Source organism: Mustelus asterias, chromosome 26, assembly GCF_964213995.1.
Source record: "Mustelus asterias chromosome 26, sMusAst1.hap1.1, whole genome shotgun sequence".
NCBI lineage: Eukaryota > Metazoa > Chordata > Chondrichthyes > Carcharhiniformes > Triakidae > Mustelus > Mustelus asterias.
The window spans coordinates 4,150,881-4,178,818 of record NC_135826.1 but is presented as its reverse complement, the minus strand read 5'-3'; the positions used below and the strand labels follow the sequence as shown (position 1 = coordinate 4,178,818).

Below are 27,938 nucleotides of genomic sequence, written 5' to 3'. Positions count from 1 at the left end.
TCTAAACTGATCTCTTTCTCAGCTGCTATAACCTACTTGGAGGTGCTCAATTTGAATTCTGCCAGAATGGCTCGGCTCCTGATCTCATAGCAGGCTTGATCTAAGCATGGGCAAAAGAACTGAATGCTAGCAGGGAGGTGAGAGTGATTTCTCTTGATCCAATCAAGGCAACATTTGACAGAGTGTGGCATCATTGAGCCATAGTAAAATTGAAGTCAGTGGGACTTGGGGGTGGGGGGAAACAGTTAACTTCCAGTACTGGAGCGATTGCTTGACAGTTTTCAACTTCTGTCACGTTAGAATCCTTCCAATTGAAATTACGTGACCATGGCATATTTAGTTTATATCTGCTTGTTGACAGTGACTTCACACCATTTAGTGCATTCCAATAGTAAGGCTATCTGAGATGCTTTTTTTGGGCAAATCCAATGACCCCTAATGAGTGTGTGTGTTTACACACATGTAGGCACTGAATAAACTTTGACATCCTCTTGTAGTCACTCTTGTTTGAAGTTGTTTATTTTATCCCTATCCCCATATTCAGAAAGTAGGATTTTTTATGACTGGTGCATTGCAGGTTGTTCTGGTGAGCTGGTTATGTTGCATGACATTCCTTTTATATACTGCTTTCAAAGCCCGGATGCATCATGCAGTTGGGCTTGCATTTCAACCTCAGTTTTATGTTGTGAGCATGTTTTACCATTTGATTGAATTTCTCTTCTGCAGGTGCTTCGCAAGGCTGCTTATAAAATTGTACACAAGGAGGCTGAGACAGTAGTGGCAACCCCTGAGAACCTCCAGGATTTTGTCGGAAAACCTATTTTCACAGTGGACAGGATGTATGATGTCACTCCTCCAGGAGTTGTAATGGGTTTAGCCTGGACAGCAATGGGTAAGTGGATGACCTTTGAATTGATCAAGTCAGAGCAACCTAATGAGACATTTCCACCTACTTACATCTCTTCACCCTGCCTCAGCTTATGTACTGCAGATGCCCCTGTCTATGCTTGTTGCCTCTAGACTTGACAATTCCAGTGCTCTACTGGATGACCTCCTGTTTTTTACCCTCTGTAGGTAACTGGAGACTGTCCAAACCTTTGCTATCCTCATCCTAACTCACATTAAATCTCATATACCCATCACCCTTGTACTTGCTTACCTCCATAAGCTTCTAGTTCACAAAAAATATTCTTGTACTTTTTAAAATTTTCACCCTCATATTAATGTCACTCTGGTAGGAATGGGCATGACCAATCAGTGATTTGTTACATTTAAAAGATGGGTTTATCAATCTTACAAATAATAACAATTTGGCTTTTCCGTTGCTAATTAATTACAAACGCTTTCCTGAAATCACCATCCTGTTTTGACAACAAGGTCTTATCAAATGTGCAGCTTACATTTTAAAATTACTCAAACTACTGCACCATCAACTTGTCCTCCAATATTCCAAACTCTCTCCTGCTCCAATACATTCCCTATGAGTACATGTTGCACGATATCTTTACTTTTGCACAATCTCATTATCCTACATTTCCGTACATTCAACTGCATTTACCATTTTTTTCTGAATTTGTAACATTTGGTTCTCGTCATGTCTTGAATACCCAAAAATATTACTATATTTTTCTGTCTTAATACTATTCTCACTTGAATAGTTACATTTAATCACATTTGTTGAAAATTGGCTTGGCAGATTTGCAGTGAAAGAGCTGAATTAATACATACTTGAAGGCATGTGATTGCTGAAATCCTAAGAATGATGGCTGTAAGATCAGATTCTGATCTTTCAATAGGGCAGTCCTATGTAATCAGCACTTAAAAACAAATTTTAAATAGGAGTGAGTGGGAATAAATTGTTCTCTAAAAATGGATATTGATTATGCAACATTTCTGAGAATGGATGAACTCTACTGTTCCGTCTGCTCTGGGATGAATGTGAACTGTACCAGCAAGGGTAGAGAACCAAGGGTGATCCTAAACTGGCCACTGGGAAAGAGTAGCTTCTAGGTGACGCTTTTTTTAAAAATCCCAGATGCCTACCCTGCAGAATCCAACTTGAATGTTTTCATAATGATAAAAACTAGTTGGGAACTTTTACATGGAAACTTCAGTGAACCAAGTTTCAATTTTACTTCAATTTTCAGAACAAATTTGCAGCCTATATACAAACAATAAATCATCAGCATGAATATGTTTTAGTATTTCAGTTCTATATAATGTGATTTCTCCCCCCCCCACCTGCCCTTCAAGAGGAACTGGGATGGAAATAAAAAGGATTTTGTACTCTTGCATAACAAGAAACTGTTAAATTAACTGTTCTTCATAATCCTCACAATCAGGTGGGTCAACTCTCTTTGTTGAAACTTCTCTTCGTCGACCAAGGGACAAGGAAAATAAAGAAGGCTCTCTTGAAATGACTGGTCAACTGGGAGATGTGATGAAGGAAAGTGCAAAAATTGCCTATACGTATGCAAGGGCATTTCTCATGCAGAAGGATGCTACCAATGATATTTTGACTCAATCCCACATTCACCTCCATGTGCCTGAGGTAAGTTTTGAGTACACTGTTTGAGAGCTTTAGTAAACTGGTTATTGTGTAGTTTATACTGCAGCTTCAAAAAAAAAGGTAGCATACATCACTTCTTCCTCTATATATAAAGAAAATACATTGACCAATCAAAATGCCTGTATTTCTGTATTTCCAACTCCTACAGTGCAACTGTACTGTATTAATTCTCCCCTCCCCACACTCTGTACCTCCTAACTCCCTGCATCGTGAATTTCTTCATAACTTCATAGCGACTGTCTTCTGGTATGGTTTTAACCATTGAATATTTTATATAAAGAACTGAATTGGCAATATCAACTTGATTTCAAAACAAATTAATCTTCACTTATACTAAATATACATAACTATATAGTCAGCACTGTTCAGTTTGTGTTTCATTGTATAATTCTATTAAATGCATATGTATATCATGAATATATACACAGTTCTGCATTGAACATGCACACCATACAGTAGCTCTGTAGTAAATGCATATATTACTGTAGATTCATAGCACTCCTTTGGGTATATACAATCAGTGTGGCTAAGTATTTGTCATTCCCCTATTAATGCAGAGTTATGTAAGCCAGGTGTCATTTCCATGTTACATTAGTGAGTCACAGCAACCAACTGTAGCAACATCCCTCTTTTGCCCAATGATGTTTTTACCCAAATGATGAGAGGCAAGATGTGCAATTTGTGATGTGAGCAGCTTTATGCATTTCCCCACTTTATTCTGTATCACAGATGAAAATTGAATTTAATAAATGCAGGAACTCTCAATGAGTCAGTAATGTGGAGGCTGTTTAAATATTCTGATTGCTTGAATTACTTTCTCTAGGGTGCTACACCGAAGGACGGTCCGAGTGCAGGCTGTACAATTGTAACTGCACTCCTTTCTCTAGCAATGGATCGACCTGCACGGCAAAACTTAGCTATGACTGGAGAGGTATCACTTACTGGAAAAATCCTGCCTGTTGGTGGAATTAAGGAGAAGACCATTGCTGTAAGTTACCGTGAAGCTTCTGGAAGAGTAGATTTAATAAGGAGATATAACTGCGCGCAGAAAACCAAAGTCCTGTTTTTGAAGTGCTCTTTTCCTTTAAAAAATCAGGCTTGCAGTAAACAATAGAATAATACAAAGGCCAAAAAATAGGAATTATTCAATTCTTAGTCCATTTTAACACTTACTGCTTGAGCTTAAACTTTGCCCATAATGAAGATTTTCCAAAAACTGTAGTTAATGCAGAGGTGCAATAACCATCACTAGGGAGAAGGTATTGAATAAACTAATGGGATTAAAGGCAGATAAAGGATGCCTGGGACCTGATGGCCTGCACCCTAGGGTATTAAAAGAGGTGGCAGCAGAGATAGTGGATGCTATCAGGACAACTATCTCTTTGTGATATTTCAAAATTCCTTGGATTCTGGTAAGGTCCTGGTGGATTGGAAACATGCTAATGTGATGCCCCTATTCAAAGAGAGAGGAGCAAAGAGTAGTAAACTATAGATCGGTTAGCTTGACTTCTGTGGTGGGCAAGTTGCTGGAATTAATCATTTGAGGAGTAGTAATAGGGGACTCGCAAGTTAGAGGCACAGACGGGCGTTTCTGTGGCCGCAATCGATACTCCAGGATGATGTGTTGCCTCCCTGGTGCCAGGGTCAAGGACGTCTCTGAGCGATTGCAGGACATTCTTAAGGGGGAGGGTGAGCAGCCAGAGGTCGTTGTACATATTGGTACCAACAATATAGGTAGGAAAAGGGATGAGGTCCTGAAATGTGAATATAGAGAGTTAGGCAGAAGGTTAACGTGCAGGACCTTGAAGGTAGTAATTTCAGGACTACTACCGGTATCACGTGCTAGTGAGAGTAGGAACAGGAGGATTAGGCAGATGAATGCCTGGCTTGAGAGCTGGTGCAGGAGGCAGGGATTTAGATTTTTGGATCATTGGGATATTTTCTGGGGAAGGGCTGATCTGTTCAAGAGGGATGGGTTACATTTGAACTGGAGGGGGACTAACATCCTGGCGGGGAGATTTGCTAGAGCCCCTCGGGAGGATTTAAACTAGTTTGGCAGGGGGATGGGATCCAAAGCAGTAGGGGGACAGAAGAGAAGTTTGAGGACAGCACAGAAGTTAAAGAGAGCACATTAATTAGTAAAGACAGTGTCAGTAATCCTAGTCATGATGTGGAGATGCCGGCGTTGGACTGGGGTGAACACAGTAAGAAGTCTCACAACACCAGGTTAAAGTCCAACAGGTTTATTTGGTAGCAAATACTATTTGCTACCAAATAAACCTGTTGGACTTTAACCTGGTGTTGTGAGACTTCTTTACAGTAATCCTAGTACCAGACAGATCAGGCAAAAGCAAGACAGAGAGCAAGGGAAGTCCAGATTAAACTGCATTTATTTCAATGCAAGAGGGCTGACGGGCAAGGCAGATGAACTCAGGGCATTAATGGGTACATGGGACTGGGATATTATAGCAATTACTGAAACATGACTAAGGGAGGGACGGGACTGGCAGTTTACTGGACGTTTTTTACACAGAGTGGTGGGGGCCTGGAATGCGCTGCCAAGTAGGGTGGTGGAGGCAGACACGCTGGCATCGTTTAAGACTTACTTGGATAGTCACATGAGCATTCTGGGAATGGAGGGATACAAACGAATCGTCTAGTTGGATCAATGAGCGGCACAGGCTTGGAAGGCCGAAGGGCCTGTTTCCTGTGCTGTACTGTTCTTTGTTCTTCATGTTCCAGGGTACAGTTGGTATAGGAAAGATAGAACAGGAGGTAAGAGATGAGGGGGAGTTGCACTTTTGATTAGGGAAAGCATCACAGCCGTACTGAGAGGGGATATATCCGAGGGTTCGGCCACTGAGTCTATATGAGTAGAACTGAGAAATAAGAGGGGGGAAATCACATTGATAGGGTTGTACTATAGGCCCCCAAATGGTCAGCGGGAAATTGAGGAGCAAATATGTAAGAAGATTACAGATAGCTCCAAGAAAAATAGGGTGGTAATAGTCAGAGATTTAATTTTCCCAACATTGACTGGGACAGCCATAGTATTAGAGGGTTGGATGGAGAGGAATTTGAGTGTATTCAGGAGGAATTTATCGTTCAGTATGTGGATGGCCCGACTAGAGAGGGGGCAAAACTTGACCCCCTCTTGGGAAATAAGGAAGGGCAGGTGACAGAAGTGTTAGTGAGGGATCACTTTTGGACCAGTGACCGTAATTCTATTAGTTTTAAGATAGCTATAGAGAATGCTAGGTCTGTCCCAAAGGTTAAAATTCTAAATTGGGGCAAGGCCAATTTTGATGGTATCAGGCAGGAACTTTCAAGCGTTAATTGGCGGAGTCTGTGGGAAGGAAAAGGGACGTCTGGTAAATGGGAGGCTTTCAAAAGTGTGTTAACCAGAGTTCAGGGTAAAAACATTCCTCTGAGTGAAGGGCAAGGCTGGCAGAAGTTGGGAACCCTGGATGCCTCGGGATATTGAGGCCCTGGTCATGAAGAAGAAAGAGGCACATGACGTGCATAGGCAGCTGGGATCAAGTGAATCCCTTGAGAGTATAGGGGGTGTAGGAGTAGAGTTAAGAGAGAAATCAGGAGGGCAAAAAGGGGACATGAAATTGTTTTGGCAGATAAGGCAAAGGAGAATCCAAAGAGCTTCTACAAATACATAAAGGGCAAAAGAGTAACAAGGGAGAGAGTAGGGCCTCTAAAGGATCAACAAGGTCACCAATGTGGGGATCCACAAGAGATGGGTGAGATCCTAAATGAATATTTCTCATCAGTATTTACTGTTGAGAAAAGCATGGATGTTAGGGAACTTGGGGAAATAAATATTGATGTCTTGGGGAGTGTACATATTACAGAGAAGGTGGTGCTGGAAGTCTTAAAGCACATCAAGGTAGATAAATCTGCGTGGCCTGGTGAGGTATATCCCAGGACGTTGTGGGAGGCAAGGGAGGAAATTGCGGGTCCCCTAGCCGAGATATTTGAATCATTGATAGTCACGGGTGAGGTGTCTGAAGATTGGAGAGTGGCAAATGTTGTGCCTTTGTTTAAAATGGGCTGCAGGGAAAAGCCTGGGAACTACAGGCCAGTGAGCCTCACATCTGTGGTGGGAAAATTGTTGGAAGGTATTTTGAGAGGCAGGATCTACAGGCATTTAAAGATGCAAGGACTGATTAGGGACAGTCAGCATGGCTTTGTGAGTGGAAAATCATGTCTCACAAATTTGATTGAGTTTTTTGAAGGGGTAACCAAGAAGGTAGATGAGGGCAGTGCAGTTGATGTTGTCTACATGGGCTTTAGCAAGGCCTTTGACAAGGTACCCCATGGTAGGTTGTTGCATAAAGTTAAATCTCACGGGATCCAGGGTGAGGTATCTAAATGGATACAAAATTGGCTTCTTGACAGAAGCCAGAGGGTGGTTGTAGAGAGTTGTTTTTCAAACTGGAGGCCTGTGACCAGCGGTGTGCCTCGGGGATCAGTGCTGGGCCCACTGTTATTTGTTATTTATATTAATGATTTGGATGAGAATATAGGGGGCGTGGTTAGTAAGTTTGCAGATGACACCAAGATTGATGGCATGGTGGACAGTGAGGAAGGTTATCTCCAATTGCAGCGGGATCTTGATCAATTGGGTCAGTGGGCTGACGAATGGCAGATGGAGTTTAATTTAGACAAATGCGAGGTGATGCGTTTTGGTAGATTGAACCAGGGCAGGACTTACTCAGTTAATGGTAGGGCGTTGGGGAGAGTTACAGAACAAAGAGATCGAGGGGTACATGTTCATAGCTCCTTGAAAGTGGAGTCACAGGTGGACAGAGTGGTGAAGAAGGCATTCGGCATGCTTGGTTTCATCGGTCAGAACATTGAATACAGGAGTTGGGACATCTTGTTAAAGTTGTACAAGACATTGGTAAGGCCACACTTGGAATACTGTGTGTAATTCTGGTCACCTAAAGAACAAAGAAAATTACAGCACAAGAACAGGACCTTCGGCCCTCCAAGCCTGTACCGACCATGCTGCCTGATTTAACTAAAACCCCCTACCCTTCCCTATTATAGAAAGATCCTGCTGCAATTGGAGATAACCTTCCTCACTGTCCACCATGCCACCAATCTTGGTGTCATCTGCAAACTTACTAACCATGCCCCCTATAATTCTCATCCAAATCATTAATATAAATGACAAATAACAGTGGGCCCAGCACTGATCCCTGAGGCACACCGCTGGTCACAGGCCTCCAGTTTGAAAAACAACTCTCTACAACCACCCTCTGGCTTCTGTCAAGAAAGGATATTATCAAACTAGAAAGAGTGCAGAAAAGATTTACTAGGATGCTACCGGGACTTGATGGATTGAGTTACAAGGAGAGGCTGAATAGACTGGGACATTTTTCTCTGGAGCGTAGGAGGCTAAGGGATGACTTTATAGAGGTCTATAAAATAATGAGGGGCATAGACAAGGTAGATAGTCAATATCTTTTCCCAAAGGTAGGGGAGTCTAAAACTAGAGGGCATAGGTTTAAGGTGAGAGGGGAGAGATACAAAAGCGTCCAGAGGGGCAATTTTTTCACAGAGGGTGGTGTGTCTGGAACAAGCTGCCAGAGGTAGTAGTAGAGGCGGGTACAATTTTATATTTTAAAAAGCATTTAGATAGTTACATGGGTACGATGGGTATAGAGGGATATGGGCCAAGTGTGGGCAATTGGGATTAGTTTAGAGGTTTTAACAAAAAAAAGGGCAGCATGGAGAAGTTGGGCCGAAGGGCCTGTTTCCATGCTGTAAACCTCTATGACTCTATGAGGAGATAACTGAGCATTTGGAAAGACAAAGCTCAATCCACCATTGTCAGCAAGGTTTTATGAAGGGTAAGTTATGTTCAACAAACTTGCTTGAGTTCTTTGAGGACATAATCAACAAGGTAGATAATGGGGAACTGTGGATATGGTATATCTAGAATTCGAGAAGGCGTTTGACTAGGTGCTGTATAAAAGACCAATCCAGAAGATTAGAACGCAGGGAATTGGGGGTAGAGTGCTAGGTTGGATTGAGAATTGGCTGACTGACAGAAAGCAGAAGGTCAGGATAAATGAGTCTTTCTCTGGCTGGCAAAATGTAACTTACAGGGTGCCGCAGGGATCAGTCCTCTGACCTCAACTGTTTACAATCTATATAAATGATCTGCATGTAGGGACAGAGTGTAACATAGTAAAATTTGCGGATGATACTGAAATAGGTGGGAAAGCAGCCAGTGAAGAGGATTTAAAGATTTTACAGATGGATATAAATAGGCTAGGAGAATGGATCAAAATTTGACAGATGGAGTTAATGTGGATAAGTGTGAGGTTATCCATTTTGGCAGAAAAAATATGCAAATTATTACCCAAATGGAAAGCAGATTCAAAATGTGTCCAGGCAGAGGAATCTGGATGTCCATATGTTCATGAATTGCAGGAAATCTGTATGCAGGTGTAGCATGTAATAAAAAAAGCAAATGAGATGTTGGCATTTATTGCAAAAGTTCTGGAGTATAAAAGTAGAGAAGTGTTGTTGCAATTGCATTGGGTGCTGGTCAGATCACATTTGGAGTATTGTGCCCAGTTTTGGTCTCCTTATTTGAGGAAGGATGTGATGGCAGTTCAGAGGAGGTTCACCAGATTGATTCCGGGGGTGAAAGGGTTGACATATGAGGAGAGGTTAAAGTTTGTGCTTATATTTACTGGAGTTTAGAAGGATGAGAGGGGATCTGGTCGAGGTATATAAAATTTTAAAAGGGATTGATAAAGTAAATGTAGACCAAATGTTTCCTCTTATGGAGCAGTCTCGAACAAGAGGTCACAGGTATGGGTTGAGAGGTAGTAGATTTAAAACTGAGATGAGGAGGAATTACTTCTCGCAGAGTAGGGAATTTGTGGAACTCGCTGCCCCATAGCGTCGTGGAGTTTGAATCGTTGAACCAGTTCAAGGAGATAGATTTCTAATAAAAGGCAGGTTAAAGGGATATGGGGAACAAGTGGGAAGGTGGATTTGAGACCAGGGAGAGATCATTCATGATCTGATTGACTGGCGGAGCAGGCTCAAATTTGCCTACTTCTGCTCTGAATGCCCATGTTCCATGATCAGTCTTTTACATGATGGAAAACCCATTTCAATTCTTGTTTCTTGCTTGTTAAGATGAAACTATTTTATTCTCCCTGACATCCTGATGGGTATTTTCTTAATGAAACCTGAAAGTTTAACAACGTCAATACAACAATTTCGCTTCGGAAGAGATTTAAATGCAACCATATTTTATTTTATAGGCAAAACGAGCTGGTGTCGACTGCATCATTTTACCAATGGAAAACAAAAAGGACTTTTGCGATCTACCAAATTTTATTTCAGAGGGTCTTGAAGCGCATTTTGTTGAACATTACCAGGATGTGTACAGTACAGTGTTTCCAGATAAATGAAATTGAGCAGCGGACAAATAATAGAACTGACCACAACACATTTCTGAGAAGTACATTCTGTAGACGCAGAATCAGATGCAATGTGCCAGCCCTGGAGGAACTGTATCAGTGCTGCAGTCTTTGCAACCGCAAAGCCAATGGAGAACATCTGATCAAATATATTTGGTCATTTTACTGAAATAGTATTGTAACCAATCCTGGCATCATATTCTCAGTCAAATTGATCAATGTTGATTTAAATAAACATTAAGTAATTCTAGAATCTATTGAAATCATCAAAGCTTGATCCAATTGTCATCTATTGGTTACTTTAAATAAATCAACTGTCAGATGGGGTGATCACCAGCAAGGCTCTAAATTCTAAATCTGATTTGTGCCAAGTTAGCTGCGGCAACAGCTTAGGCATTATACTTCGCTGTGGCACTACAGAATATTAAAGCAGAAATTATATTGTGATTTACTGACCTGTACCAATAGGTGATTGCAAGCAGGCTGAATTTTAGCTGAGATCCCTTCCAAACTGCTGGCCTTGTATGGACTATGGACACGCACTAATATGGAAGTGCATGTCTGGCATCTGTAGCCCTATCCCGGCATGATTCAGTACAGGTAAAATAGTTTGGTTTGATTTCAATTTCCACTTGGATAGATTCCAGCAATTTCAAGACTTGTGCTACAAGACCTGAACAAGATTTCCACTGAAGTTACTAACAGTCACATATATGTACTCTTAGAAATTCCACGTGTAAGTGAAAGACATGAGAACAAGTATGTAAGTTTTTCTTTGCACTTTTCACCATCATGTTTTCCCATTAATGGATATCCTTGCAGCAACAATGTTTCTTGTATTAGTAAGTGGATAGCAATAGTTTCAACTTGCCATCTTTCAGATGGGTATAAATTTGTATTGGTTGTCATACGCTGCCTAGTACTCCCACAGCTGAAACTGCAGGTCTAGCTTTTGCCAATTTTCCATGCAGTCATGTTTCTGCCATCAAAATGCTTCTATTAAAGGAAGCTGGGAGAACAGGTACATATTTGTAAAATTATTGCAATTGAAGGTCAAGACTTTTTAATACCACACCTCTTATGGGGAACTGGTAACTTCCAGTTGAATTTTAAAGTTTAATTATTTCCTTGGAAGATTTTGAAGTCAAGTTTCTATATATTTCTAACTTCATGGTTCAAAATATGAATGCTATTTTGTTTCTCACTAGCCATTCACTTTACAATTTCATGCAATCAGTTAATTTTGTTACAGGATTTTCCACCTAACAGCAAACCTGTGACACTGTTGAAATCCATTAAAAGAATTTCAAAAATTAAACTTAATCTTTTCTGTTGACATCATGTAGTTTTGCTCTCCCTCAGAAGTGCCTTCATTTGGTCCCTTCCAAGTTTGGTCAGTTTTAGAACAAAATTTTTATTTGAGGTGCATTTGTTTAATCAATTGTTCTAACTTTCTCAACTGTTTATATGAATTAAACAGATTTTGGTTAAACATCTGTTAGTAAGAAGTCTTGCAACACCAGGTTAAAGTCCAATAGGCTTATTTGGTAGCACAAGCTTTCGGAATGCCGCTTCTTCACCAGCAGCGCTCTGAACACTCATGCTACCAAATAAACCTGTTGGACTTTAATCTGGTGTTGAGACTTCTTACTGTGCCCATCCCAATCCAATGCCAGCATCTCCTAATCTGTTGCTGACAATTGCATAGACTGGCTTAATTATTACTTGCCCTTTGCGAGCCATTCAGTAGGATCATGACTGACCTTTTGTTTCAACTCTTAGAGAATTCCAAAGATTCACAACTCAAGTGAAGATATATTTCCCATCTCAGTCCTAAATGATCAGCCAGTCTTCAAACTGTGCTCCTGTGTTTTTGATTCTTCAGATAGGGTAACTACATCTATTTCCATAAAGACCAATATACAATTTGCCTTGCTGTATCTGTATGCTGTTACTCATATCTTTCTGAAAATCAACATTTACGATGTCTTTGTTGTCCTCTCATGCAATGTTTCTATCACTGCAGTGTGTCCCTTCACAGATTGTTAGAAATTGTAAATGGTTGAAACCCAGCATCGATTCTTGCAGCTTCAAATGCCTGCTTTACCCTACTTTGCTTCCTATCCTTAAAACAAACCAAAAACATAAGACTAGACCATACAGGTTGTCAAACCAGTTCTGCTATTCAATATCACAGCTGATCTTTGATTTCAACTTCACTTTCTCACCCATTCCCCATATCAATTGATTCGGAGACCAATAATCTCTCAGCCTTGATTGTATTCAACAATGGAACATCCATAACCCTTTCAAATTTCTCAATCTCTAATATACACGATTAGTCCCTTACCTTGAGAAATGTGTTCTATGATGGCCCAACCAGGGAAATAACCTACCTAGTCAATCCTTTTTGGAATTTTGTATGCTTCAACAGGTTCAACTTGAAAATCTCCCACATTTTCCTATTTTGCTTCCTCAACCATAAACAGGATGAGGGCTTATGGAGTTAACTCATTTTCATTAACTTCCAATACACTGGGACCTCCAGAATATGGAAAATTTTAGGGGAAAAAAATCAATCATCACATTCGCTACCCCTGCAGCAGCCTCTTTTGGCCTACATTCAAGGGTTCTATCAGATCCTAGAATTAAAGTAAGTTTTGCTGTCTCTGCTTCTAAGGGTAATTTAGTTACTCATTTTTATATACAATTGTAAAAGAATGTTTGTGATAGTACAAGGAAAGAACAGACCAGGTGAATATCAGAACTGCTCAAATAAAAATGACAGCAGCACAAAAAACTGAAATACATTTGGCCCAATTCTCATCATGGATGGATGGAAAGAGCTCTTACAATCTTTGTTGCTTTCTGATCCCCCTTTGCTGGTTTCTGTGAAATCACAGAATCCCGACTGAGATGTTAAGGGGTTAACATCCCATGAATTTCCTGTGATCTTGGCCATTTGAAAAACTTAACTACATCTTGTTGGTTTGAACAATTTGTGAACAATCAGCACATATTCCCTATTCTGAACTGCTCCTGACCTTGTAGATAAACTCCTGCTCGAACAGACCGGTCTAGACTGGACTCTGCTAATGTGTCCTTGTTTGAGGGAAATAACATTCGCTTTATGTACAAAGTAGTGTCCCAAGATATATAGGAAACGGTTGCTATCTCACACTCGAACAATGGTGGACGTGCAGTTTCGATGGCAATAGGGGGTGGGTTTTCAACATATGGTTTTTCTCATACTGTCTTTATTTTACTCTTGCATGTGATTTGGATGAAGTAACAGTGTACGTGACTAACTGCTGTAAAAATAGTATAAAGGGAGGAACTTTCCCCCATTAAAGTATCGCTTGGCTAGACTCAGAACACTGTGCTGAGTTAGAAAAGCGATTCTCCAAAAAGCTTGTACTTGCTTGAAAATAAAGGACTGGGTTTTCTTTATCGTGAGAGTTTTAACAACACCAGGTTAAAGTCCAACAGGTTTATTTGGTAGCAAATACCATTAGCTTTCGGAGCGCTGCTCCTTCGTCAGATGGAGTGGAAATGTGCTCTCAAACAGGGCACAGAGACACAAAATCAAGTTACAGAATACTGATTAGAATGCAAATCCCTACAGCCAACCAGATCTTAAAGATACAGACAATGTAGGTGGAGGGAGCATTAAGCACATCTCCATATCATTTTCTTTATAGATCAGTGTCTTGCTCTTGCATCAAGTACATAAGGGTTTCTGAAAAACGAACCTTGACACTACCGTGCAAGAGTCCATTTGGTCCATCAAAGAACATCTTACTCCAACCTTAAACTGTAACCACGTCCATTTGCCAAGGCTAATCTACACATCTTCAGACACTAGGGAGCAATTTAGCATAGCCAATTCACCTCAATCCTTAAGCTTTCTACTATTCTCAATCTATGGTTCCATGGAACATGAAGTTCAATAGACTAAATCAAGTCCAAGCACAGCAGATAATTTTGAAATAACTTTAATAGTAGGAACTTTGTACAGATTAATCTTTCTTCGCAGCTGCCTTTCTCATTGCTGCCAGCACATTGCTGAGTTCTTCTCTCTTCCTCTTTGCACGGATGTGAGTGCCAACCTGGAAAGAATGAACACCAGTTAGTATTGAGCTGCACTTAATAGCAGAGAAATCATGTAATTTATAACTGTTCTCCAATTATACTGAGTACACAACAGATGCAGATTTCTAGCCCCTTACATGTAAAGGTATTTTTTATTCATTCAAGGGATGTGGGCTTTACTGGGTAGGCCAGCATTAACTGCCCATTCTTAATTTCCCTAGAGAAGATAGCTCTCTTACGCCACTGCCTGTAATGTAGGTACACCCACTGTGCTGTTAGGGTGTTGTAGGATTTTGATGCAGTGACAGTGAAGGAACGGTGATATATTTCCAAGTCAGGATGGTGATGGTGTTCCCATGTATGCTGTCCTTGTCCTTCCAGACAGTAGTGCTCATAGATTTGGAAGGTGCTGTCTAAGGAGCCTAAATTATGAATAATTTCATCAACCAATTATTCTGAATTTTTGTATTTCACTAACTTTACATGCAAGTCTATGCAGCTCAGCCCACTCGCAACTCATGGGACATTTCCTTTATGCAAATCTTCTCCAAGGCGGCCTTCGCGACACACGACAGCGCAGAGTCGCGGAGCAGAAACTGATAGCCAGGTTCCGCACACACAAGGACGGCCTCAACCGGGATATTGGGTTTATGTCACACTATTTCACATAAGTATTTCTGCTTTTTTCCTCCTGAGTCTTTATCATGCGATCCTAGAATCAGAATTTATGTCACACTATTTGTAACTCCCACAGTTGCGTGGACCTGCAGAGTTTCACTGGCTGTCTTGTCTGGAGACAATACACATCTTTTTAGCCTGTCTTGATGCTCTCTCCACTCCCATTGTTTTGTTTCTTAAAGACTGGATTAGTTGTAAGTATTCGCATTCCAACCATTATTCATGTAAATTGAGTCTGTGTCTTATAAGTTCTGTTTGTGAACAGAATTCCCACTCACCTGAAGAAGGGGCTCAGAGCCTCGAAAGCTTGTGTGGCTTTTGCTACCAAATAAACCTGTTGGACTTTAACCTGGTGTTGTTAAACTTCTTACGACATTTCCTTTATACAGTACTTTTTAAAAAATATATGCAGGATGCATCTCCCATATTCCACAAATCTCTGTTCTGAGCTGTCAAACAACATTGACATGCCTTCATCTGAGAAGATTTGATGCGCTTCACAGAAAATTATTACAATTTGAGTTTATATTGCCATTTTACTACATAGGATAATGAGTAACTGCAAGGCAAGCAGCAACAATAAGAATCTATTAAACTATCACCATTTGTCCTGACAGGCAGTCTGCCCACTCTAAAAACTTTTGAAACTGTTCAGTTATTTGTGCACAAGACCTGAACACATGCAATAGATGTCTGGCACTAAAATTTGTTACTTACTCTCTTTTTGATAAACTTGAGTGCACGCTTGTCTTTAGAAACCTTCAACAATTCCATTGCACGCCTTTCGTAGGGAGCAAAACCACAAACCTCACGGATCAGATCTCTGACAAACTTGGTGTGCTTGGTTAGACGCTGAGGAAATAAAAAAGATAACCAAACCAAGAATTAAAAGAAAACTCAGGATCTCAAGAGCTCCCAATAACAAATGTTCAATCACAATTCCAGATGTCCACTAAAAACAGGGCAGTATTCTTCAGATTGGACCTTGTGTCATGTGTTAATGAGAGCAGAAATAGGAGGATAGCACGGTTGAATGTGGGGCTGGAGGGATGGTCCACGACAGAGCAGTTTAATATTTCTGTGGCATAGGAATCATTTTGAGGTAGGAAGGATCTATACAAGCTAGATGGATTGCACTTTGACAGGCCCAGGACTAATATCTTGGTGGTAAAGTTTGCTTGTGATATTGTGGAGAGTTAAACTAGCAGAACCTGATCTTGGATTCAGAAGGAAGTGATGTCAAACTGGAAACAGAAAGCAGAAAAATCAATAAGCGAAAAAGGAACATCAAGGAAATAAAGGCTAGGAAATAGAGAAATGATTTGTGATTAATTGTGCATATGTTTACACACTTCAATGCAAAGAATTGAGTGAAAATGGGAAAGGGGGTGGGGGAAACACATTAAAGGAACAAACAGTGTGAGACGGAGTGATGCGTCAGACGGAACATTGAATTAAACCATATGGCTTGAATTGAACAACAAGTGACAATCACACTGCTGGGAGTGTTCGATAAATCCTCAAGCAGTCAGAGGGAAAAAGAAGAACAAACATGCAGACAAGTTGCTGAGAAGTGTTAAAAACAAAAGGGCTAAAATAATGAATACTTTTCTTCAGCGTTCACCAAGGAGAGGGGCCATGTTTTTGAGGAAGAGAAGGTGTTACAGGCTAATAGGCTGGAGGAAATAGATGTTCGGAGGGAGGATGTCCTGGCAGTTTTGAATAAACTGAAGGTCGATAAGTCCCCTGGGCCTGATGAAATATATCCTAGGATTCTTTGGGAGGCAAGGGATGAGATTGCAGATCCTTTGGCTTTGATCTTTGGGTCCTCGCTGTCCACGGGGATGGTGCCAGAGGACTGGAGAATGGCGAATGTTGTTCCTCTGTTTAAGAAAGGGAATAGAAATGACCCTGGTAATTATAGACCGGTTAGTCTTACTTCGGTGGTTGGTAAATTGATGGAAAAGGTCCTTAGAGATGGGATTTACGACCATTTAGAAAGATGCGGATTAATCCGGGATAGTCAGCACGGATTCGTGAAGGGCAAGTCGTGCCTCACAAATTTGATAGAATTTTTTGAGGAGGTAACTAAGTGTGTTGATGAAGGTAGGGCAGTTGATGTCATATACATGGATTTTGGTAAGGCGTTTGATAAGGTCCCCCATGGTCGGCTTATGATGAAAGCGAGGAGGTGTGGGATAGAAGGAAAGTTGGCCGATTGGATAGGTAACTGGCTGTCTGATCGAAGACAGAGGGTGGTGGTCGATGGAAAATTTTCGGATTGGAGGCAGGTTGCTAGCGGAGTGACGCAGGGATCAGTGCTTGGTCCTCTGCTCTTTGTGATTTTTATTAATGACTTAGAGTAGGGGGCTGAAGGGTGGATCAGTAAATTTGCTGATGACACCAAGATTGGTGGAGTAGTGGATGAGGTGGAGGGCTGTTGTAAGCTGCAAAGAGACATAGATAGGATACAAAGCTGGGCTGAAAAATGGCAAATGGAGTTTAACCCTGATAAATGTGAGGTGATTCATTTTGGTAGGACTAATTTAAATGTGGATTACAGGGTCAAAGGTAGGGTTCTGAAGACTGTGGAGGAACAGAGAGATCTTGGGGTTCATATCCACAGATCTCTAAAGGTTGCCACTCAAGTGGATAGAGCTGTGAAGAAGGCCTAAAGTGTGTTAGCTTTTATTAACAGGGGGTTGGAGTTTAAGAGCTGTGGGGTTATGCTGCAACTGTACAGGACCTTGGTGAGACCACATTTGGAATATTGTGTGCAGTTCTGGTCACCTCACTATAAGAAGGATGTGGAAGCGCTGGAAAGAGTACAGAGGAGATTTACCAGGATGCTGCCTGGTTTGGAGGGTAGGTCTTATGAGGAAAGGTTGAGGGAGCTAGGGCTGTTCTCTCTGGAGCGGAGGAGGCTGAGGGGAGACTTAATAGAGGTTTATAAAATGATGAAGAGGATAGATAGAGTGAACGTTCAAAGACTATTTCCTTGGGTGGATGGAGCTATTACAAGGGGGCATAACTATAGGGTTCGTGGTGGGAGATACAGGAAGGATATCAGAGGTAGGTTCTTTACGCAGGGAGTGGTTGGGGTGTGGAATGGACTGCCTGCAGTGATAGTGGAGTCAGACACTTTAGGAACATTTAAGCGGTTATTGGATAGGCACATGGAGCACACCAGGATGAGAGGGAGTGGGATAGCTTGATCTTGGTTTCAGATAAAGCTCGGCACAACATCGTGGGCCGAAGGGCCTGTTCTGTGCTGTACTGTTCTATGTTCTAAAATAACAGTTGGGGATTTTGGTTTTCCTAATATTAATTGGAATAAATTCAGTGCAAAAGGCCACAGAATCTCTTAAAATGCATTCAAGAGAGCTTTTTAGCTGGTACTTAGCATGGGTCAACAGAAGAGGCAACTTGGGCTTAGTTTAGAGAATTAATCTAGGTAGCTGTGCGAGGTATTAATGGGAATGTATTTTTGCAATGGTGATAATTAATTTACGATAGTCATGGAAAAGGATAAAGATAAATCAAGGGGAAAACATTAATTTTACTAAGCGGAGATGTGATTTATAAAGAGTGGACCGGAAATAATGTCAGAGCAGTGAGAAACACATACTAATCGACTCTCCTGGATGTTAAAGAGCAGAAGTTAGAATAAAGTAAAAAAGAAACTCGACATGTGCCAAAAGTTCACTATTGCAGAAAGCCTAGAGTGTACAGAAAATTGGCAAGTAAGACCAAAGAAAACCCAAAAGATGCTTTATAAATACATAAAGAGCGAAAGAGACCAAAAGGTAACAGGAGTGGTACAAGATGTGGATCTGTTTTTTCATGAATTCTTTGTGCCTGCTTTCACAAAAGAAAGCGACAAAACAACCACTGTAGTTAAGGAGTATGAAATATTGGATGGGATAAGCACAATGATGGAGGAATATTAGTATTTACCATCCTTCAAAATGGATACGTCACCAGATTTGGATGAAATTATTGAAAAGCAGGATATACAATATACAAAGTGGCAAGGGATAGGGTAGACCAGAGGACTGGGAAGTTTTTCGGATTCAGCAGCAAAAGACTGAAAAGCTCATAAAAGAGAAAATGAATTTTGAGAGAAAACTTGCAGCAATAAACAAACAGTAAGAGTTTACATGGATATATAAATAGGAAGCAGGCGGCTAAGGTAAATGTGGGACCTCTACTGAACGAGACTAGTGAATTTATAAGAGCAAACAAAAATGGTGGATATTCTAATTTTCTTTTGCAGTCTGCACTGTGGAAGACTTTGCAAATATCCCTAATATGTAGTCTATTTAAATGTAGGGTACTTAGATTTCCAAAAGACATTTGACAGTGTGCCGCAGGATTACTATTGCAACAACACTTTGTAATCATCAGTAGGGTAAAACTAACCATCTCAAGACATTTCCTGCAATTCCATGTGCTTTAACTTTACTCAGTAGTGTTATGCGAGACCTTGTCAAAAGCCTTCTGAAAGTCTAAATAAACATTCACTGGTTCTCCTTGGCAACTCTACTAGTTACATTCTCAAAGAATTCCAATAGATTCGTCAAGTACGATTTCCTCTTTGTAAATCCATGCTGACTTTGTCTGATTATACCACTGTCTTCCAAATGCTGAGTTATGAAATCCTTGATAATGGACTCCAGCAACTCCCCCAGCACTCACGTTTGGTTCACTGAAAAGATATTTCTTCTCATGGATGAATCCAGAGCTATATAAGTATTAGGAGCAGGGGTATGCTACTTGGCCCCGTTAGCCTGCTGCATGATTTGATAAGATCATGACAGCTGATTATTGCCTCAACATTACTTCCCTGTTTAGCACCACCCCACACCCCCTCCAGCCTCTGCTGCTCCCTGGGGAAGAGAATTCAAGACTAATGACCTTTTGAGATTTAAAAAATTAGCTTCAATTTTAAATGGGCAGCCCCTTATTTTAAAACTCTGTGCGCTAGTTCTAATCTCTCCCACAAGGGGAAACATCCTCTCAGCATTAACCTTGTCGAGTCCCCTCAAGATCTTGTATCTTTTAATACAATCTCCTCTCGTTCTTCTAACTTCAATGGATACAAGCCCAACCTGTCCAATGTTTTCTCAAGCTAACCCCTTCATCCCAGGACTCCGTTGACTAAGCCTTTTCTGCACTATCACAAATAAATCCTTCCTTAAATAAGGAGATTTATACTGTACACAGTACTTCAGATGTGGTCTCACCAATGTACCAATGCACAATTTAAAAATAAGAGGTCTCCCGTGCAAGACAAAGAGGAGGAATTTCTTTTCTGTGGGTTCTTTGTGTTTGGAATTCTCTTTCCCCAAGTGAGTGGAGGAGGCTCGGTCATTGAATATATTCAAGGCCGTGTTGGATAGATTTTTGACTGTCAAAGGAATTGAGAATTGTTGGGTACAGGTAGGAAAGTGAAGTTGAGGCTCTAATCAGATCAGCCACAATCTTATTGAATGATGGTACGGGCTCAAGGAGCTGAATGGCCTATTCCTATTTCTAATGCTGTTATCCCAGCACTGAACACTAGAAGCATGCTGGAACAGCCCTTCAGTCACTAAAATACCCATTGATTGCAACTCATTGTTTCCTGCCACTGAACCAATCTCACAAGAACTCAAGAAATAGAAGCAGGAGTAGGCCACCAGGTCCTTCAAGCCTGCCCTGCCATTCAATATGATCATGGCTGATCTACACTAGCCTCAACTCCTTTTCTGTGCCTTTTCCCCATAGCCCTCTGTTCCTCAAGCTATCAAATATTTGATTTGATTCTCTGCTCCTTTGGGGCAGAGAATTCCAAAGATTGTTTTGCAATCTTTTGGTACCCTTCTGGTGATGATTACAAAGTGTTGTTGCAATAGTAATCCTGCGGCACACTGTCAAACGTCTTTTGGAAATCTAAGTACCCTACATGGAATTGCAGGTAATGTCTTGAGATGGTTAGTTTTACCCTACTGATGATTACAAAGTGTTGTTGCAATAGTAATCCTGCTCAGTACAAGAGGAACCACAGGTTCAGACATTTGGTGTACGTGCTTGGCTGAGGAGCCAATGGTGCAAAGCTACCATCCTTGGGATTATGACTGAACGCCTCTAAGTCAGAATCCCGCCCAAAGGGAAAGCTGGTTAGCAGTTCGGAAGCAAAGAGTTGGCATAAATGGGTCTTTTTCTGATTGGCAGTCAATGGCTAGTAAGGTTCTGCAGGAATCTGTGCTAGGACCCCAACTGTTCGCATTATATATTAATGATTTGGAAGAGGGAACTGAATGTATTATCTCCAAATTTGCAGACAATACGAAGTTGGGTGGGAGGGTCCACTGAGAGGAGGATGCAGAAATACTTCAGCACGATTTGGACAGGCTGAGTGTGTGCACATATGCATGGGAGATGCAGTATAATGTGGTTATCCACTTTGGTAGCAATAATAGGAAGACAGATTACTTGAATGGGTGTAAATTGAGAGAGGTGGATACTCAGCGAAACCTTGGTGTCCTTGTGCATCAGTCACTGAAAGTAAGCGCACAGGTACAGCAGGCAGTAAAGGCAGCAAATGGTATGTTGGCCTTCATAGCGAAAGGATAGGCATGTTTTGTTGCAATTGTATAAGGCATTGATGAGGCCACACCTGGAATATTGTGTGCAATTTTGGTATCCTTATCTGAGGAGGGATGTCCTTGTTTTCAAGGGAGTACAGAGAAGGTTTACCAGGCTGATTCCTGGGATGGCAGGTCTGTCATCTGAGGAGGGGGCTAAATCGGTTAGGATTATATTCACTAGTGTTTAGAAGAGTGAGAGGGGATCTCAGAAACTTATAAAATTCTAACAAGGTTAGCCAGGGTAGATTCAGAAAGAATGTTCCTAATGGTGGGGGGAGTCCAGAACTAGGGGTCATAATTTGAGGATAAGGGGTAAACCTTTTAGAACTAAGGTGAGAACTTTCTTCACCCAGGGGGTGGTGAATGTGTGGAATTCACTGCCTCAGAATGCAGTTGAGGCCAAAACATGGTCTGATTTCAAGAATAAATTAGATATAGCTCTTGGGGTTAAAGGTATCAAGGGATATGGGGGGAGAGGGTGGCAGGGAAAGGAGATCAGGATATTGAATTTGATGACCAGCCATGATCAAAATGAAAGGCGGAACAAGCTCGAAGGGCCGAATGGCCTACCCCTGCTTCTAGTTTCTATTATACTCCATCTGCCAAACTTTTGCCTATTCATCCAACCTATCTATATCCCTTTGTAGACTCCTTATGTCCGCTTCACAGCCTACTCTCTTACCTATCTTTGTGCGATCAGTAAATTTAGCAACTACACATTTGGCCCTTTCATCACAGTCATTATCTAAATCATAAACAGTTAAGGCTCCAGCACTGATCCCTATGGCACTCCACCAGTTACATCCTGAAAATACTTATTTATCCCAACTGTATTTCCTGTTCACTAGCCTGCCTTCTATCCATGCTAATATCGCCCCCAACACCATAAGCCTTTATTTTGTGAAGTAAACTTTTATATGGAACCTTCTCAAACAGCTTTTGAAAATCCAAATACACATCATTTATTGCTTTCCCTTTACCCACTTTGCTAGTAACTTCCTCAAAAGTCGTCTAATCAATTTGTCAAACATTTTCCTTCCACAGAACTATGTTGACTCTGTCTGATAATATTATGATTTTCTAAGTGTCCTGCTGCTATCGCCTGTACATTGTACAGCAAAAATCTGTGCGCGCTATCATTTAAAATAAAAAAGTTACAATTTTAGATCTCTGGCTAAACACCCCAACCCTCAACTTAAAAATTTACTTCAGGACAAGACACTCAAGACAGCTGGGCACGGCTCAACATGCCAGCACTCCTGAATGGAAGATCAAGAAAAAAGTTATTTTCCTCACCTCCTGACTTTTGTTCAAGACTCAAAATAAGCCCCAGTCTATTTTATATTGCACCATGCCAGTAGCAGAGGCAAAACTTCATAATAAAGGGCTTTTAAACTAATGCAAACAGCGTCTTTAACTCGATATATTGTACTCACCCCTCTTCTACGGCACTGCCTTGGGCTGGTTTCATTCTTGGTTACAGGGTGACCTTTGCGCAGGCCAACTGCCATGGGATACCTGATCGCCATTTCTATAAAGAACCAGGCAATTACATTTAGCAGTTGACGCATTAGAATTTACATATTACTCTCAAAAATGCAATGCAATTTCTTTAATGTCAGTAGTAGCTGGGTTCAGTGTGATAAGCCAGGGGGTTGTATATATAAGCCTCACTCCATTACAGAGCACACAACATAGGTAAACATTACATGCAACACTGAGGGAGTGTTGCATTGATAGAGGTGCAGTCTGATAAATGTTATATCTACCTGTTTAGGTGAACATGAAAGCTCACAAGAACAGTGAGCTCTCCAATGCACTGGGCAACATTCATCCCTCAGCCAAAACATTGCTTTTTGTGGGACTTTGTGCTGAACTTGCTTACTGAGCAAACTGGCTTCCACTTCAAAAGTAATTCAATGGGCAATACTGGGTTTGGGGAAATGTGCTATATAAAAACAAGCTTGATTTTCTAACTATTTTTCTATTTCTGGACCATAGACAATATAGGAACACACTCCAATCATCAACACAAAATTCCACTGCCCATTAGAAACTAAAGCCATGTTTGTATTGTGTACGCTATTTGCCCACAGCATCATTGATTGTGCAAATCCTATCAAGAAATTATAGCTGGCTCAAGATGTGAAACAGAAGTTTTGGGATCCTGCTGGGTCTCCCCACATTTTAGCAGTACACAAAACCAAAACTGGACACTAAATGTGCTGGATAAAATCATTTGCAGCCCTACATCACATCCAAAATCAAAAACAGAGTATATCTAATATTCAGAATGTTGGGCAACCTCTGTTCAGGGAGAGCAGTACTGTTAGTGTTTTATATACATCAAAACAGCTTTGTAATGCCCACACTATTGCATGCAGGCAAAAATATTACCACATATGTAAACAGTTCCATCTGTTTACATATACATACGAGAGCACTACACTTAGGCATACCTCCACAACCAAATTTGGAGACTTTAAACAATAGTTCAAATTTTTATTCACTGCCTTACATATCATGGTGGCACAGTGTTTAGCACTGCTGCCTCACCGCTCCAGGAACTCAGGTTCGATTCCCGACTTGGGTCACTGTCTGTGCGGAGTCTGCACGTTCTCCCTGTGTCTGCGTGGGTTTCCTCCTGGTGCTCCAATTTTCTCCCATTGTCCGAAAGACGTGCTGGTTAGGTTCATTGGCCATGCTAAATTCTCCCTCAGTGTACCTGAACAGGTGTCAGAATGTGGCAACTAGGGGATTTTCACAGTAACTTCATTGCAGTGTTAATGTAAGCCTACTAGTGACACTAATAAATAAACCAAACCTGAAAACAGAACTTGCATTTATATAGCACCTCCCACAACTATAGGGCACTTCAAAGTACTTTACAGCAAATCAAGTACTCTTGAACTATTGTCATGGTTGTAGGAAATACTGCAACCAATATGCATGTAGCAAGTTCTCACAAATAGGAAATGCAATGGTTTTTTTTAGCTGATTGAGGAACATACAATGGGCAGGAAAGAAAACCTTACTTGCAAAATAATGTAACTGAATGGCCTCCCACAATGCAGCACTCCCTGAGCATTGCAGGTTAGCCTAGATTTTGTGCTACGTCTCTGAAATGGACCTTCAACCCACAAGATGATTACAACTTACACATTGATTAACCCTAAACCTCCCCTCACAAGGAAGCAGATTTGGCCTTGAGATCACCCAACCACATACTCTTTTCACACCATTACCAAGAGTGACTATTTCCACCTCTAACATTGCTCGAATCTACGCCGTCTCAGCTTATCTCATAGAATGATACAATGCAGAAGAGGTCCTTCAGCCCATCAAGTCTGCACCAACACGTGAGAACTACTTGACGTCCCACTTAATCCCATTTAGCAGCACTTGGCCCATAGTCTTGAAAGTTATCACAAAATCATACAGTGCAGAAGGAGGAGGCCATTTGGCCCATCGAGTCTGCACCGACCACAATCTCACCCAGGCCCTATCACCATAACCCCATACATTTACCTGGCTAGTTCCCTGACACTAAGTGGCAACTTGGAATGGCCAATCCGCCTAACCCACACATCTTTGGCAAGTGGATGGAAACCAGAGCACTTGGAGGAAACCCACTCAGACACATGCAAATTCCACACAGTGACCCAAGCCAGGAATCGATCCCGGGTCCCTTGCATGTGAGTTAGCAATGCTAACTATTGTGCCACCCTATGATGTGCCAAGTGCTCATCCAGGTACTTTTTAAAGGTTTTGAGGCAACTCACCTCTACCACCCTCCCAGGCAGCACATTCCAGACCGTCACCATCCACTGGGTAAAAATGTTTTTCCTCACATCCCCCTTAAACCTCCTGCCCCTCACCTTGAACTTGTGTCATCTCATGACTGAAAATCTGCTAATGAAACCTTCATCCATGCCTCTTGTTACCTCTTGACTATTCCAACACTGGCCTCCTGAGGTCATCCAAACTCTGCCTGTTCTCACACACAATCACACATCACTTTTGTGCTCAGTGGATACGGTGGCTCCTTGTTACATAACGCCTCCAGCTTTTTCCCTCAAATCCCTTCATGCTGTTGTCCTCATTTCTGTAATCATATCGGGCCTTACAAGTTATGTGTTCCTTAACTTAAGCTCTCTAACATCCCTGATTTTATTTGTTCAATGATTGCACCTTCAGTTGCCCATAGCCCAAACTCTGGAAGTCCCTGTCTAAACCTCGCCTTTAAGACACTCTTAAAACATTCTCTGATCGCCCTTTTTGTCATCTGTCGGGGTACCTCTTCATGTAGCTCGTTGTAAGATTGGAGTGTGAACACTCCCGTGAAGCGCTCAGAACATTTTATATCTTAGATGCAAGTTGTTGTTGGGCGTCAGGCAAGGACAGAATGAAACTCACAGCATTGTCCAGGTTTACACATGCTGAATGCAGAACGGGAACTCTGGTGAAGTTCCCAGGGTGACCAGCAACAGTGCCGGCCCCCAGTGGAGTTTGGGCCTTCAGAAAAAAACTCATTCATCATCTGAAATATCACAGATCCCGGGGACAACACACATCTTCAGTGGCATTGTAATTTGGTTCATTCCCGCTGCGCTGCTTAAAGGCCTCGTCCGGTTCTTCCGCAAAGAATGACTCAAATGAGACATTTCAGCATAAAATAACCTATCCTATTAGCACACACAACGCTGCTCTTTACATTCATATCTAATAAGAGTTAACCAGGCTCAGGATGGTCCCGATAACAACCCGATTTAACTTTCATCAGCCCGACATTTATTTCCTTACCCGCTTCTCTGTTAAGTCGCGTAAACCGGAAAGAGCGAGAAGCGGAATGCTGGGATATCAGTACTTCCGTCTCTAACCACGTGACTCACCGCCATCTTGTGCTGACCAGCCTTTTTGTCAACCACAGCTTATATAATGTACAAGAGTATTCAGGGTTTCCATATGCCCAGTGTGGTGAATAGCTCCTAATTTCAATTAGTGTATCATTTGATTTTAAACTAAGTATGAACAAAAATTTGTTGGTTTTTGAAATTTATATGTACCTTAAACCACTAACTTGAGTCTTAATAGTCAGAGGTTTACAGCATGGAAACAGGCCCTTCAGCCCGACTTGTCCATGCTGCCCCTTTGTTAACTCCTAAGCTTGTCCCACTTGCCCACGTTTGGCCATATCCCTCTATACCCATGTAAACGCTTTTTAAAAGACAAAATTGTACCCGCCTCTACTACTACTTCTGGCAGCTTGTTCCAGACACCACCCTCTGTGTGAAAAAATTGCCCCTCTGGACCCTTTTGTATCTCTCTCCTCTCACCATAAACCTCTGCCCTCTAGTTTTAGACTCCCCTACCTTTGGGAAAATATATTGATTATCTTGCTGATTGATGCCCCTCATTATTTTATAGACCTCTATAATGTCACCCCTAAGCCTCCTACGCTCCAGAGAAAAAATAGGAGAGACCGAGGGCTCTTGAGTGGAGGCACAAACAATCATGTGCACTCCACTCTGCCTGGTTGTATTTGTCACTTGATAATTTCTCCTTTAACTTGTTTTACTTATTACAAATAAAATATGTGGCCATGGGTAACTCACATAAGAACATAAGAAATAGGAGCAGGAGTAGGCCATCTAGCCCCTCGAGCCTGCCCCGCCATTCAATAAGATCATGGCTGATCTGACGTGGATCAGTACCACTTACCCGCCTGATCCCCATAACCCTTAATTCCCTTACCGCTCAGGAATCCGTCCATCCGCGCTTTAAACATATTCAGCGAGGTAGCCTCCACCACCTCAGTGGGCAGAGAATTCCAGAGATTCACCACCCTCTGGGAGAAGAAGTTCCTCCTCAACTCTGTCTTAAACCGACCCCCCTTTATTTTGAGGCTGTGTCCTCTAGTTTTAACTTCCTTACTAAGTGGAAAGAATCTCTCCGCCTCCACCCTATCCAGCCCCCGCATTATCTTATAAGTCTCCATAAGATCCCCCCTCATCCTTCTAAACTCCAACGAGTACAAACCCAATCTCCTCAGCCTCTCCTCATAATCCAAACCCCTCATCTCCGGTATCAACCTGGTGAACCTTCTCTGCACTCCCTCCAATGCCAATATATCCTTCCTCATATAAGGGGACCAATACTGCACACAGTATTCCAGCTGCGGCCTCACCAATGCCCTGTACAGGTGCATCAAGACATCCCTGCTTTTATATTCTATCCCCCTCGCAATATAGGCCAACATCCCATTTGCCTTCTTGATCACCTGTTGTACCTGCAGACTGGGCTTTTGCGTCTCATGCACAAGGACCCCCAGGTCCCTTTGCACGGTAGCATGTTTTAATTTGTTTCCATTGAGATAGTAATCCCATTTGTTATTATTTCCTCCAAAGTGTATAACCTCGCATTTCTCAACGTTATACTCCATTTGCCATATCCTCGCCCACTCACTCAGCCTGTCCAAATCTCTCTGCAGATCTTCTCCGTCCT

General features: G+C 41.6%; 2 protein-coding genes across 5 annotated transcripts in view; one reads left to right on the top strand and one right to left on the bottom strand.

The window, feature by feature from the left end:
* The window catches only part of lonp1 (lon peptidase 1, mitochondrial), a 46,857-nt gene extending 32,965 nt beyond the window's left edge, over positions 1-13,892 (top strand). For both annotated transcript variants that reach the window (XM_078198075.1, XM_078198077.1), the window contains 4 exons: positions 727-892; positions 2,343-2,551; positions 3,393-3,557; positions 9,874-13,892. In XM_078198075.1, the coding sequence (XP_078054201.1) occupies positions 727-892; positions 2,343-2,551; positions 3,393-3,557; positions 9,874-10,023 (690 nt within the window). In that variant the 3' untranslated portion in view covers positions 10,024-13,892. The remainder of the gene's footprint in view (positions 1-726; positions 893-2,342; positions 2,552-3,392; positions 3,558-9,873) is intronic.
* Positions 13,893-14,011: 119 nt separating this feature from the next.
* Positions 14,012-27,938, bottom strand: part of LOC144479428 (large ribosomal subunit protein eL36) — a 32,499-nt gene continuing 18,572 nt past the window's right edge. Inside the window, exons 1-4 of one of the 3 annotated variants that reach the window (XM_078198078.1) lie at positions 26,238-26,290; positions 22,871-22,965; positions 15,520-15,654; positions 14,012-14,141 (exon numbers count right to left, since the gene is read on the bottom strand). In XM_078198078.1, the coding sequence (XP_078054204.1) occupies positions 14,052-14,141; positions 15,520-15,654; positions 22,871-22,963 (318 nt within the window). In that variant the 5' untranslated portion in view covers positions 22,964-22,965; positions 26,238-26,290 and the 3' untranslated portion in view covers positions 14,012-14,051. Of the gene's footprint in view, positions 14,142-15,519; positions 15,655-22,870; positions 22,966-25,850; positions 26,291-27,938 lie in introns of those variants that run through there. The other 2 variants (XM_078198079.1, XM_078198080.1) reach the window with 2 other exon arrangements.